The 12,376-nt window shown below is 35.2% G+C and overlaps 2 protein-coding genes across 2 annotated transcripts in view; one reads left to right on the plus strand and one right to left on the minus strand.

The window, feature by feature from the left end:
* Nucleotides 1–6,740, plus strand: part of LOC109837297 (ubiquitin-like modifier-activating enzyme 5) — a 17,304-nt gene extending 10,564 nt beyond the window's left edge. Inside the window, exons 8-13 of the mRNA XM_020405484.1 lie at nucleotides 590–672; nucleotides 2,908–2,982; nucleotides 3,634–3,708; nucleotides 4,007–4,093; nucleotides 4,190–4,305; nucleotides 6,204–6,740. Of these exons, the coding sequence (XP_020261073.1) occupies nucleotides 590–672; nucleotides 2,908–2,982; nucleotides 3,634–3,708; nucleotides 4,007–4,093; nucleotides 4,190–4,305; nucleotides 6,204–6,393 (626 nt within the window). The 3' untranslated portion in view covers nucleotides 6,394–6,740. The remainder of the gene's footprint in view (nucleotides 1–589; nucleotides 673–2,907; nucleotides 2,983–3,633; nucleotides 3,709–4,006; nucleotides 4,094–4,189; nucleotides 4,306–6,203) is intronic.
* On the minus strand, nucleotides 9,594–11,595 carry LOC109837299 (peroxidase 60-like). The gene is made up of 4 exons (XM_020405485.1): nucleotides 11,005–11,595; nucleotides 10,719–10,898; nucleotides 10,431–10,590; nucleotides 9,594–10,200 (listed from the first exon to the last, which is right to left on the minus strand). The coding sequence occupies exons 1-4, from the start codon at nucleotides 11,212–11,214 to the stop codon at nucleotides 9,785–9,787; spliced, it is 966 nt and encodes a 321-aa protein (XP_020261074.1). The 5' UTR covers nucleotides 11,215–11,595; the 3' UTR covers nucleotides 9,594–9,784.

The following is a 12,376-nucleotide window of genomic DNA, read 5'->3' on the forward strand; positions in this document are numbered from 1 at the left end:
TGATTTATGAGACAACTTTGTCAAAAGCACACCATGCATACTTCCTAGTATCTTTGTGGTTATTTGTGACTGTTGTACAAGGATGGGCATGAGAACATGGTGTAGGCCTAAATGAACGTGTATGTAGTCAATTGGAAAGTATATTATTAGTTGTTAATCTAATCAAGGAGATAACCAACAACATATAAGAAAAGGATTCATATAGCTAATGCCAAAAGTTTGGAATAATGCCTTTGATGATGAGTATGATGTTATCAGACACAGATGAATATACTTTAGTGTGGCTATCCTACACCAATTTTTGATTGGGGGATGTTTCATACATAGTGTAGCAACTTAAAATTCTTAATATTTTAGATGGTACTCTTCTTTTGTATAATTCTTTAGTTAAAGTTGGAACCTGGAAATATAATTCAAGAGTAATGTAAGAAAGACTGCGGCCAGATACTCTTCAGTCAAATGCTGTTCCTATTAAAATGGATCCTATGTGAAGCATGAGGAGAAAATTTAATTATGTTTGTGTACTTAATTCAAATATTAGTTGTTTGAGCAGAAGCAAAGCATTCATTTGAAAGAAATTGTGCTGCAGGTGTATCTGAGGATGCTGTTTCTGGTCATATCCAATTGCTGAATCCTGGAGAAACAGCTTGTTTTGCATGCGCCCCTCCTCTGGTAAGTGCATATAGAGATACCACATAGTGATAAATGGCTTGCTGTAGTATTCTCTCTGCAACATTTTTTAAACTATCAATACCGTATTAAGTTCGATATATACTACTATATATTTTTCACATAATTTTTTGTGGACATTTTGTTGGAGGTAGTTAATTTATTCACGAGTTTTAACCTTTTTTTTAAGAAAAGTATATTCATAGTAAAGAAATAGATAATATTGCTTTCTTTATGTTGGAAGTTTTCATGTAACTGATGGTTCCATGTATGTGTTGTCTTGCTAAGATAGGGAAGTTTGATTTTTGGGATTTCGTGTTAAGCTTGACATAGTTGAAAGACATGCTAATCGATTTACAAAAAATTTGGTTTTTTGTCCTTTCTTAAATTTAAGCCGTCATTTCCTATGCCATACGTTTTTTTTGTAACTTGAACTCTGGTCATCTTTGTATGTTTTATGTGGCAAGATCTACTACGTGCTAATCATTGTAACATTTCATCAAGAACTTGATCATTGTCCAGAACTGAATATGGGTATATTTATTAAGTTGATTATATGCGCCCCTTTGTATTAACTATTAAGTACATCTTTCTCTAGCTTCTCTGGTAGAATGCATTGAAATTTCTAATTAATCAACCAAATTTTTTAAATGGAAATTCAAGCACAGGTGACAGGCTCAACCTGGTTGTCACTTTTATTGGTTTCTTTTAGAAATCCGTTTCTCAACCTGTAAATTTCTTTAGTGTTTTCATGTGTATGTATTCATTTGGGCAAGTTTTGAATATTTGTCGATATAGATATGTAGTAGTCACATTGTATAGGATTTAAGCATGCCAATGCATTCTGGCATAAACTGCACGATATCTGAATATTGGTAATACCATTCAATATTGGTTAACAATGACTAATATAGAAAAAGACCTGAGGTTTGTAGTACTAAAAGATAATTCACGATTGCCTCGTTGTGAAAGAATAATTAAGGAAACCAGTGGAAACTTTGTGAATAATTCAGACATTTTTCATGTTCCGATAAGAGACTAGAATACCAAAGCAAGCACAATTTCTGACACGATAGCAATAAATGCAAACTGAGATCGCGACCAGTAACCGAGATCTCAAACCTTTCATTTGGGACATTGTTATCTCTCTCTAGATTTTGTGGAAGAAATTTTTTGTTAAGTTTCTAACTAATCAGCTAAATTAAGATTTTGAATGGACATCTAATCATGCGTGCATTCTGTGTTCTCCGCTTCTGTTGTGTACCTATGCTTTATTTATTCTAGTTGCGAGCATAAAATTTCAACTCAAATAACACATTTGTTCAGTTTCCATTTTTGTAAATGGTTTAGAGGTACCCCTTTTCCCCCTACTACTTTCTGAATCTTATTTTTTCTTGTTTTCTTTTCCTCGAGGGGTTGGGGGATGAAGCATGGGTATCACATGTATCTTTCTAGTCTATTGTTTTGCCTGCATGTCTTGGCTCTTGCTGTTATCAATTAATATGGCATCCTTTATTGCTAGTAATTCCTCAATCCATGACAAGCTTTCCTTCAATCTTGTTTGTCACACACATAACAATCCTCTACCACGTAGTGCTACATATGCTTTCACAAGTCCTCTGCAATGCTGTCACTGGCCACTTCTCTTGTACTGAGCTAAACTGGTAATGGAAGTTTTTAGTTGAGCAATGCAAATAGTTAAAGAGTTAGAGACTAACAAATATATTCCAAAGAAAGTTGAATGGAAAAATAAATAAGAATTTAACAAAATTTTTAGATCCTTCGTTCTTTGAAAAATAAAAGTAAAAATAAAAATCTATCAGAGGTTTCTACATAGCCAGTTCTGCTAGGATGAAAATGAGATGACTAATTGATTCTAGAATATGTGAATTAAGATTTCTCTGTAAGATTACTATTAACATGGTCAATTTTTTTTCTCAATTTGTCATAATGTTTGTCTTTATCTTACACAAGTATCTATTGATGGCATAACTCTAATGTGTGCTCAATAATGTATCTATTAGCGCTTTGAAGTTCCCGCATCTATTTCCTCAAATGTAATCTTCGAGTTGCTCTAAAGTCCAAATTGGCTAAAAATTAATATTGACAGCTATTAATTCTACATCGTCTTTGCCTCAAGAGTACAGTTTTTACATCTGACTAATTTGTTTTTGCATTTATTGATCCACATAATCACCCACTGGATGTATGGAAGTCGTGATGATATTCTATTTACAGGTTGTAGCATCTGGTGTAGATGAACGCACACTTAAGCGTGAGGGAGTATGCGCTGCATCTTTACCAACTACTATGGTGAGGAATGTCTCACTTTGTTTAACCATAAGGTGCCTTCTCTCCAGAGAGCATGTTATGAGTTTTGTTGCTGTTAACATCCTTTTATTTGCATTAGCAATTTACTTTATTAACATTAGTTACTTTTACGGTATACACTAGGTTCCACAGGCTCTCACTTTATGCAACCTGTGCATGCTCCTCTTGGATGTTTTCTGATCGCTTTTTAGTGGTTAGCATATGATTTAATTATTACATGAGTGAAAGTGGCTTTTAACAAATAGTCTCGCATTTGATTATTTTGTAAATTTATGAACCGCATAAAACTATATTAATCTACAATATTTGTCCTAATGAAGAACTGAGTCTGTGAACTATGCAAAAATGATCTTCTATATGCTGGACGTCTACTGTTATGGACCTCAAGTTGCCTGTTATCATTGAAGTGTTTATTTCATCAGACTTGATTTGACATTTGGTTATTGGTACTCTTTATACATTGTACTGTCATGAAAGATTAGGCATCAAATATTGACTTGCTCATCTCATGCCATACGTTTGTTTTAATCCCAATCTCTTTTGTTAAATTACCTCATGTGAACCATCTGTTTGTACATGTTTTATTAATTTTCTATCCAGCGATAGTGACTTTTAGCAAATTATATCTTCCAGGGCGTTGTTGCTGGTCTCCTAGTGCAGAACACACTTAAATACTTATTGAAGTTTGGACAAGTTTCTCCATATCTGGTATAAACCCTCCTTACCTTTAATATTCTACTCTCTGTTATCTTTAAATTACTAAACTATTTTGTTTTTGTATTATACTAGTTCTGGTATTGTGAATGTGAAGCCATTTAGACATCCTATATTCTCTTTGTTATGTACTTGCAATTTATCAGTTTTTCCCCCTCCAAATTTTAGAACATATATGTTCGGGTTAAAGTATCCCTTTTCCAGGGAAGTTACAGGATGTTTGAGCATACTTTTTCTACACAGTGATTGTTTTCATACTTCAATAGTTCATTAAAATTTTGCTCAAATGCAGGGATACAACTCGCTAAAGGACTATTTTCCAACAATGGAGATGAGGCCAAACCCTCAATGTTCAAATTCAGCATGTCTTGAACGACAGGTTACATGAATCACATGCGTTGCTTCATGAATGATACTTACATGTTTGAACCTGCATGCTTTTTGTTGTGCACTCTGTAACCTTGATGTCATGCAGAAGGAATATGCCCAAGCAAAGCCAGCTAGAGATGCCTTAGCAAAGGCAAAACTGGAAGCTGAAGCATCTTTAAGTAATGAAGGTCCACTTCACGTTGATAATGAATGGAACATAAGGTAAATATCCCTGCTAGTTCTTTGTATCCTAGTTCCAATTCTCAGATTTCTCTTGATAATCATGCTTGGTACTGAAAAGTTGATTTTTTTCTCAGTTTAGTCCTTTTTAGGGAAAGTTTCAGAAAACTCCCTTAAGTTTGAGCGTTTCTTAGATAATCCTCCTCAAGTTTTGGGGTTCTCAAAAACCCTCCTTCAAATTTTTATCATTTTTCAAAACCACCCTAAGAGTGTTAACCACAATTTGACATGGGTGGGTAAAATTATTCATCTTGATAGTAAAAATTGTAGTTCATGCTTTCAGCTCTTTTATTTTTGGGTGAAAGTTGAAGGGGGTTTCTCAAAACTCCAATATTTTAAGGGGGTATGTGACATTTTAAAGTTACGGGGGGGGGGTTTATCTGAAAATGCCAAAACTTAAGGCAGTTTTTGTGAAATTTACCCTTCTTAACGATCAAAGTATGATATCTTGAACTTTGATTAATTTTAGCATCCAAGAAAACATATATTAATTTGTGCTGGCGTTTCTTTTTTTCCTTTTTCTTCTTCTTTTTTGTTTCTTGGGTTTTTTTTTTTTTTTTTTGGTGGTGGGGGGGTGGGATGCTTTTTGTTGTGCAGCAACGAGATCTATCAGTCCGATCATTAGGCATAGATTGCTTTGAACTGTATGAATGGGAACCATCAGACTTTCTACACCCAGAAAAGCTTCTGGAAGTATCTAATTTAGAGTGCATACTGTTTCAAGAATTGGAGAGAGAATATATAATGGGCTCAGAAGTTGCATGTTTAATGACGATCTCTTTGTTATAATTGCCACACCAGATTTATCATGCTGAACTTAAATGAACCGTGTTTTAGGTTTAGGGCAGTGGCCTCTGCCATTATAGTCACATTGCACGGGGATGCTCAAATTGATTAAAACCCAGAGAATTGCTATTATAACAGTTCAAAAAATTGTTTCTCTATGTTGTCATCTTTGTTGCATACCTTCAATTTGGATATGGACTTATTTGTTTCTGCTGTAAATCATCTGGGTTTCTGGGAGACCATTCCCATCCTTGCTCATTGTGCTAGGAACCTGATATTTGATGTGAGAGAATTGAAAGGATGGCCTGAACTTTAGTTCATCAATGCTAGTAAAAGACTATCAAATATAAGACCTTGGATTCATCTAATGTGAGTGTGAAAAGGTCATCTTTCGTGGAAACTCGTTATGTGAAGACATGGAGAAGAGAGTTTACAATACTAAAAATTGTGGATTTTTGGAGTTTAGTTTTGTAAATAAAAACTGAGATATCATTAGAGAAGGTGCTGTGCTCGAGCTTATGGAGTTTACGTTTGTTATTGACAAGGAGTCTTGTTTTCATTTTATAAAGAAAGTTTTGATAGTGGCCGTACTTGAAGATGGTTTGCCTATCATATTTTCATAGAGAATTTTCAACATGTTCATAAGGTAAGCTTTGATAGTGGCCGTGCTACATTGCAAATTTCTTGTCAGTGATGCAGTTAAAATATAAAGAGCTTCTTGACCACTCTTCCCGATATTTCACTTGTCTAGACTAAAGAGTAGAACTGGACCACTTAAATTTGGGAAGGGAATGATATAATTTTTGACGATGATGATTTGTGCTGTCAGCAGTATATAAATGGGCGATCTAATGTGTGTTACTGTTCCTCGGCAGCTTTCAGTTTTCATATCCATAGTGTTGAGCGCACTGTATTTTCTCCCTTTTGCTGCTTTTTCAATTGTAAAATCTTTCGAAATCCAGTTGGTTTTTTCAGGTAAACATGCAGTTATCTGCTTTATACATTTACCTAGATTTACGAGAAAAGTTATGTTAAATGCTCGAACTTATATTGACTCTTGAATCTTTCTTGCTTTTTCTCTTCAATCTTTCCAGTGTTGTAGACATTGACAGTGAGAAGACATCTGCTGCAAGCAGAAGTTCCGATGCCCTTCCAGAAGGTCTCATGCATGAGCTTCCGAGCTCCGATAGACTTCAAGAATCACCATTAGCCCAGGAGACCATCACCATCAGTGATGATCTCGAGGATCTCCAACGGCAACTAGATGCCCTCAATGCAGCTTGACTTTACCCAAAGACTTTTAACATTCCCCTGTATTTTGTATTCATTTCTGTAACTCGGCTGATCAATTATATCAATCAAATTCCCCCTCGTAAAATTAAAGAATGAAGGGGGGGGGGAGTGGTAATACTTAACCAAACTAGCGAACCTGTCCCTTAGCCTAGGCTATGAAAAGAGGGACTGTGCATCTTGACATGGTTTTAATTTTGTTTGATAGGACGCTAAAGGAATTCTGAAAATGAGAGCGTGCGATTAGTTTTCGTCTATGCCTTCATTCTGAGAAGGAGATGCTTGTTGGCTATTCTTGTATTTTGATGAATTAATTACTCTACCGAACCTGTTATTGTGAAGTTTGCTGATGTTCTCTTAGCTATTTTCTTAACCCTTGGTGAATGTGGTGGATAGAAGTATGCAACTCCTGACGCTGGTGAGGAAAAAAGGCTCATTCCGGTCGGCAGCGAAATCTGCTACCATCGTTAGGAGCTAAAAGTTTTGTTGGAAAAGAAGATTAGGTTTTTTTGGGTATGCATCGTTGTAAATTGTTGATTTTGAGCGGAAATTCCGTATTTTTGGGGCTCATCTGGGTCGGTTGACGTTTAGGGATGGGGTTGTTGCGAGGATGAGAAGAATGGAGGGGAGTTATGTTTCGTTGAGAGTGAGATTGCGAGTTCAAAATGAAATGTTAGCATACATGCAAAAACAAAAAAAAAAAAAAAAAAAAAAAAAAAAAAAAAAAAAATCATCGCTAAAAAGATTAAAGCAGGGAGAGGGTGTGTTTTGGTAATTTTATCTTGTCACGAGGGTTAAACTGAACTGTGTTAAAATTTGCTATACGTAGAAGAGAATACATCAACATTACGTCTTCCTTTTATCTTTTCTTGTCATATACATGTTAGCTATTTCTCATTTGGTGCTTCGTTGGAGGCTTTGAAACGAGGATTAATATAAGTTAAAAAAAGAAAAGAAAAAAACAAGTAAAACTCAAAAGATTGATAACCTAACACTACAAGAATATCCAAACAGATATCCACTGCAGTTGAGCATAAAAATAATTTACAATTTGTTATCACTGAAGTTGATATCGTAGTATTGTTCTCTTTTAAAAAGAATTCCGAAAAAAGAAACTTAGGAACCAATGATTTATAAGAGCTAAATACTTAAGGCCTAAGCCATTCTTTAACTCCTGCGCTCTCGTGGCTCACTTTCATGACATATCCGTGATAATTTTTTATTTGACACGCAGACGGTATTTTCAAGTGCATCTCAGAAGCATAATTCATTGTATTGGTCATTAATAAGCAATTAGATACAAGTATTATTTTAGCTACATGGATTTGGGTTATGGTGATAAGATATTGTCCTTTGAGGTTCTGATTAACGCTCATGCATTTAGAGGGGATTAACGTTTGTGTGGGGCTAGCTAGTCGAAGGAAAATAATTTGTAGATTTTGTTGGTGCTTTGGAATTTGGAGAGACAAAGGGGTCTCTTCAACTGTTCTTTTTGTTAGTTATTACTTAATTATTAAGGCCCGTTTGACAAAGGGTTAATGAAGAGGGGTTAAAGAGAAGGATTAATGTACTTAGCCCATTTGATAATCCGAATGACTAAATTATTAACCTGTTAAATAAGTTTTATTTTAGTCCTTATGATCAGTTTTAGTGTTTGGGAATAACAATGATTTTGACTATTTTCTTTATAATTAGAAGGGTTAACTCTTATTCCATCTAAATAGGAGTATTAGTAAACCCCTCATTTTGAGGGGTTAACTCATTTTAACCCCTCTAGAGGGGTTAACTTAACCCTTCTATATTTTTTATGTTTGGCAAATTATGAAGGGTTAACTCACTTTAACCCTTATATAGATTTGTTGTGTTTGGCAGATTAAGAAGGGTTAAGTCACCTTAACCCCTTACTTAACCCTTTGCCAAACGATACCTAAGAGGTTTGCTTCGGTGCTCCAAAAATAGGTTTTTTTTTTAATTTTTAAATTAACAAAAATAACAAATTAGCTAAAATAAGAAAGGGTATTTTAGTCTTTTAAAAATCTCTTTCTCAATCTCACGTCTCAGTTCCACCAGCACAAAAGAAAAAAAAAGGGGGGAAAAAAGAACCAGTTAAATTTCCTTACTTGTAGTTTCTCTTATTTTTTGCATACTGATAGAAAATACATGTCGTGCACGGTTTGTAATTTTTTTCCATTCAATCAAATTTACTTCTCAATCTCACGAACGGGGTTAATTAGAAACCAATTGAACCCTCCTCACGCCAGGCAGTCTATTTTCCAAAAGAAAATCTATCTTTATATAGAAAAACGAATGATTACTGATTTGCAGAACGAGAAATTTAAGGGCTTAACAACTACATCATACTATATAATTAAATTTTTAAAAAAGGAAAAATAAGAGGTACCTTTCATGGCGTTCTCTTTCTCTTCACGAGATTTTGAGTTTGACCGGTTTCTTCTAATGGAAAGTGCGGAGAAAAGCTTCGGTTTTAATAGTTAATTAAAGAATTCTAATTAATGATAAATTCTGTTTCTCCCATAAATTATATTTTCTAAAATAACATTTTTACCCATAGTTAATTACAATTTTGGGTGTGGAACACCTCATAACCGTCAAATCTATATACCTAGAATTGTGAGAGCTATTTTTAAGGAATTTATTTACGGATATGCCATCATTGCTCCAACTAATCTCTATGAAGCACCGAAGCTGTAGGCAATTATTAATGTTGGATATGAAATGGATATATCTAGCATTAGTTAAGTGTTTTGGATTGTAAATCTAAGATTTGTCATGGTCTGAAATATTTCATGGTGTGGCTTGAGATGAAGATAGTGTCAATACATTGACTAGGTAATTTTATTATGATGGTGTGTCACTACAAATTTTTTTTTTCTTTAATGGCTAAAAATAGTGTCAATACATATAGGCAAGGTAATTAGAGTACATTTAACGGTAAATTGAAATAACACTAAAAAATTAATAATAATAATAATAATAATAAATCTGCCCAGTTTGTGAGTGTCATGTGGAAAGATTTTGGGGAAAATCTCATGTTTAAATAATAAAAGGTATTAAAGTGCAACTTTTAAAAACTTCAGGATATATAAAGTATAAAGTATTTAAGTGCTAATTAGCCATTTAGAAAAACGCAGTCTTTCTGACAATATTCCTCCTTTTTTACCCCCCAATGCAAAGCCCTTGAAGACTTCTCCTTATTTTAGAATTCTTCTCTTCAAAATAACGAACGATGAAATATTACAATCAATTTGTCAATATGACTCATCTTCACTCCATCATAAAGAAACTCCTTCATCAAAACACAAACAAATGCTCAAACTGAAAGAAAACAACCCAACGAATCAAACTCTTTTTCTAGAGCCAATACCTAGCTAGTGTTAACAGCTTTGCAGGATTTTCTTATCTCCCCGTTTGCTCCTGTAAGCACCTGAATAGCTCCCATCTTGATCATAGCATTACTGAACTGGCTAGTGAAGTTGAATGCATTGGCAATAGAACTGACTATATCTCTAGTTTTATTATCCAAAGCTATGCTCTGATCAATCTTAAGAATTCCTCTATTCATGAGTATTTGCTTATAAAAACTGTTGTCTACAGTGTTTGAGCTCTGAGAGTTCTGATCAAGGTTCACAGTGTTATCCACCTTTGATTTCTGAGGACACCTCAGCTTCAATGCAGATACTAGACCCGAATCCATCGCGGGGTCAGGACTCCCCGTTCCGTTGAAGTTGTATAGGCGATCAGAGAAAAGAGAGCAGTGTGCAATTCCTACGGTGTGGCCTCCTGTAACATAACATCGCTAACATAATATAAACTCAAGAATTATTCAGTTCGCGTAAAACACAGTAAATACCCTATTGATTTGTAGGACTGACAGGAAATCTTTCTGGACTTTCAGAGCTGACATATTAACTCCATCATGTAAACCTTACACAATGTTCAGTAATTTACCCTTTCAGTTTAGAGAATACTAGCTAGTGACAGTTTTCACTGGTAGAATTTATCGATCGTACCTAGTAAAAGAACCATATCTGTAACACTGAGGCCCTTCTTTTGGAATGCAGTGATCGATTGATCAACGGGTATCGTCGGATTAGGGAGATCGACGTTGCTAGCAAGAGAGACCTTTCCGTCCCTCCTCCCCATTTGAACTTTGTACCTTGATCCTCCAGCCTATTTTTAGCCATTTATTATAATAAAAACTTAGGGCATTAGGAAATACATATCTTCTGAGAAATTTATGTCATCACGAAAAAAAACATTTCTAAAACTCAGTTTTCGAAGTCGTAGTGATGACTTACGAAGGCAATGGCGTCCCTTGTGGCTGCAATGATTATATCGGCACAAGAGACTATGCGTGGGCATGCTTTCTCCAAGACCGTCTTCACTTCGTCGATAATGTCATAGCCTCTAACGCTCAAATTTGGAGGCGCGGTTTTTTCTGAGGACTCCCCATCCAATAGTAGCGATGCATCACATCCCTACATTTTATTCATAACCCAACCAAGCCATGTAAGTCTCCCAGCATGGCATACGTACTATTTAATCTACTTTTTTGACAGTGCAGAGGATCCAAATCCGGCTCACGTTAACGAAGCAATCGTGGAACTGCATTCGGAGGAGTGCAGCGACGACTGTAGGATCTTTGACAAAACGGCTGTGTACAATGCCTCCAATGATGGACTCGATGTCTATACTCCCGCATTTCCCTTTATAAAATCCGACCTGTAGCGGTCCTTGGGACGCTACGGTGAAGGCCAGAATCAGTAAGATCATGGTGATGAGTGTGGCCTTCATTGTTGGTTTCAAGGAGGAGGAGAATCTCGGATTGTTTGTGAGTATCTTTTAAAAAAAAGGAGGAGAATGATGAGATATATTGAAGGAAACGACTAAAGATTATTTATAGAGGGAAGGAATGGGGTTGGTAATGTAAATAAGTGGAACCCACGTAAACTTCTCTTTTTGGACAAGACGTGCAGGAGTGCAGGACAACTACGTACCCCAGGTGGTATGAGATAATAAAAATATTTCAATTTTCTGTCTCTTTCCCCCCCTCAAAATGAGTACAAAAGATTTAAATTTCTCTCTTCCAAATTCCAGTTTCATTTCCTAATGTCTAGAACTTGACCTGATCTTCTAAGAAATCATCCATACAACTTAAGTTTTTTGTCCTCATTGTCAATTTACATATGTATCTTTGAAACACTTTCCTATGCACATGTATGAAGAGTATGTCATCATAGGCATGCATGTATGTATGGAGAAAGATATACATGTGAATAACCATTGCACTAGCTATGTTCAATTAATAAGTTTTTCCTTGTTCATGTGATGCATTTTATTTATACCATCATTAATTTTCCTAACTTTTACTGACATTTTTTTCCCGCAGACAGTTGTAGGGGGGGGGGGGGGGGGGGGGGAAGAAGTAATAGAAACATTTATATTTGTATATCATCCGTAGAATATATTAAAATTTGCGTAGGTCAAAACTTTGATTTGATCGAGATGGCTGGCTTCAACCAATCATGCGGTTAACATCAATGAAACTGGGGCAAGCAATGAAACGAACGTCGTATGGATGGGAAGACAAGAAACATGATTTCGGACAAACTGTAGGTATATTTCAACTTTTCTAGATAATTGTCATCTTTGCGAAACTTGCAATATTTACGTTTCAGAAATTCACCGAAGTAAAGTACCTTTAAAACAAGGGGAAATTAACAATGCAAAACAAACTATTATATGGGTGATGGTGTGACTTGGCATCGATTATTCTAAGCAGGAGGAAATTCTTTTTTGAGTAACTTAAGCGAATTAATTCACTTTTCACTTGGGGTTCGTTTGGATAATAAAAATATTGGAAGTAAGAAGTAGATTATAGAAGTAACTTTCAAAACTATGAAGTAGAAAGTAGTGAAAATAGTATTTTTTTTTTGTTGTTTCATATATTTTTAGA

The sequence above is a fragment of the Asparagus officinalis genome, chromosome 4 (genome assembly GCF_001876935.1).
Source record: "Asparagus officinalis chromosome 4, Aspof.V1, whole genome shotgun sequence".
Classification (NCBI taxonomy): domain Eukaryota; kingdom Viridiplantae; phylum Streptophyta; class Magnoliopsida; order Asparagales; family Asparagaceae; genus Asparagus; species Asparagus officinalis.

Bases quoted from the DNA above. Each gene is read 5' to 3' on its own strand.
- LOC109837299 (XM_020405485.1), bottom strand. From the start codon at position 11,214: ATGAAGGCCACACTCATCACCATGATCTTACTGATTCTGGCCTTCACC. The intron at 10,899-11,004 runs GTGAGCCGGATT...AATAAAATGTAG, and splicing joins TCCACGATTGCTTCGTTAAC to GGATGTGATGCATCGCTACT. The intron at 10,201-10,430 runs GTACGATCGATA...GTTATGTTACAG, and splicing joins AGATATGGTTCTTTTACTAG to GAGGCCACACCGTAGGAATT.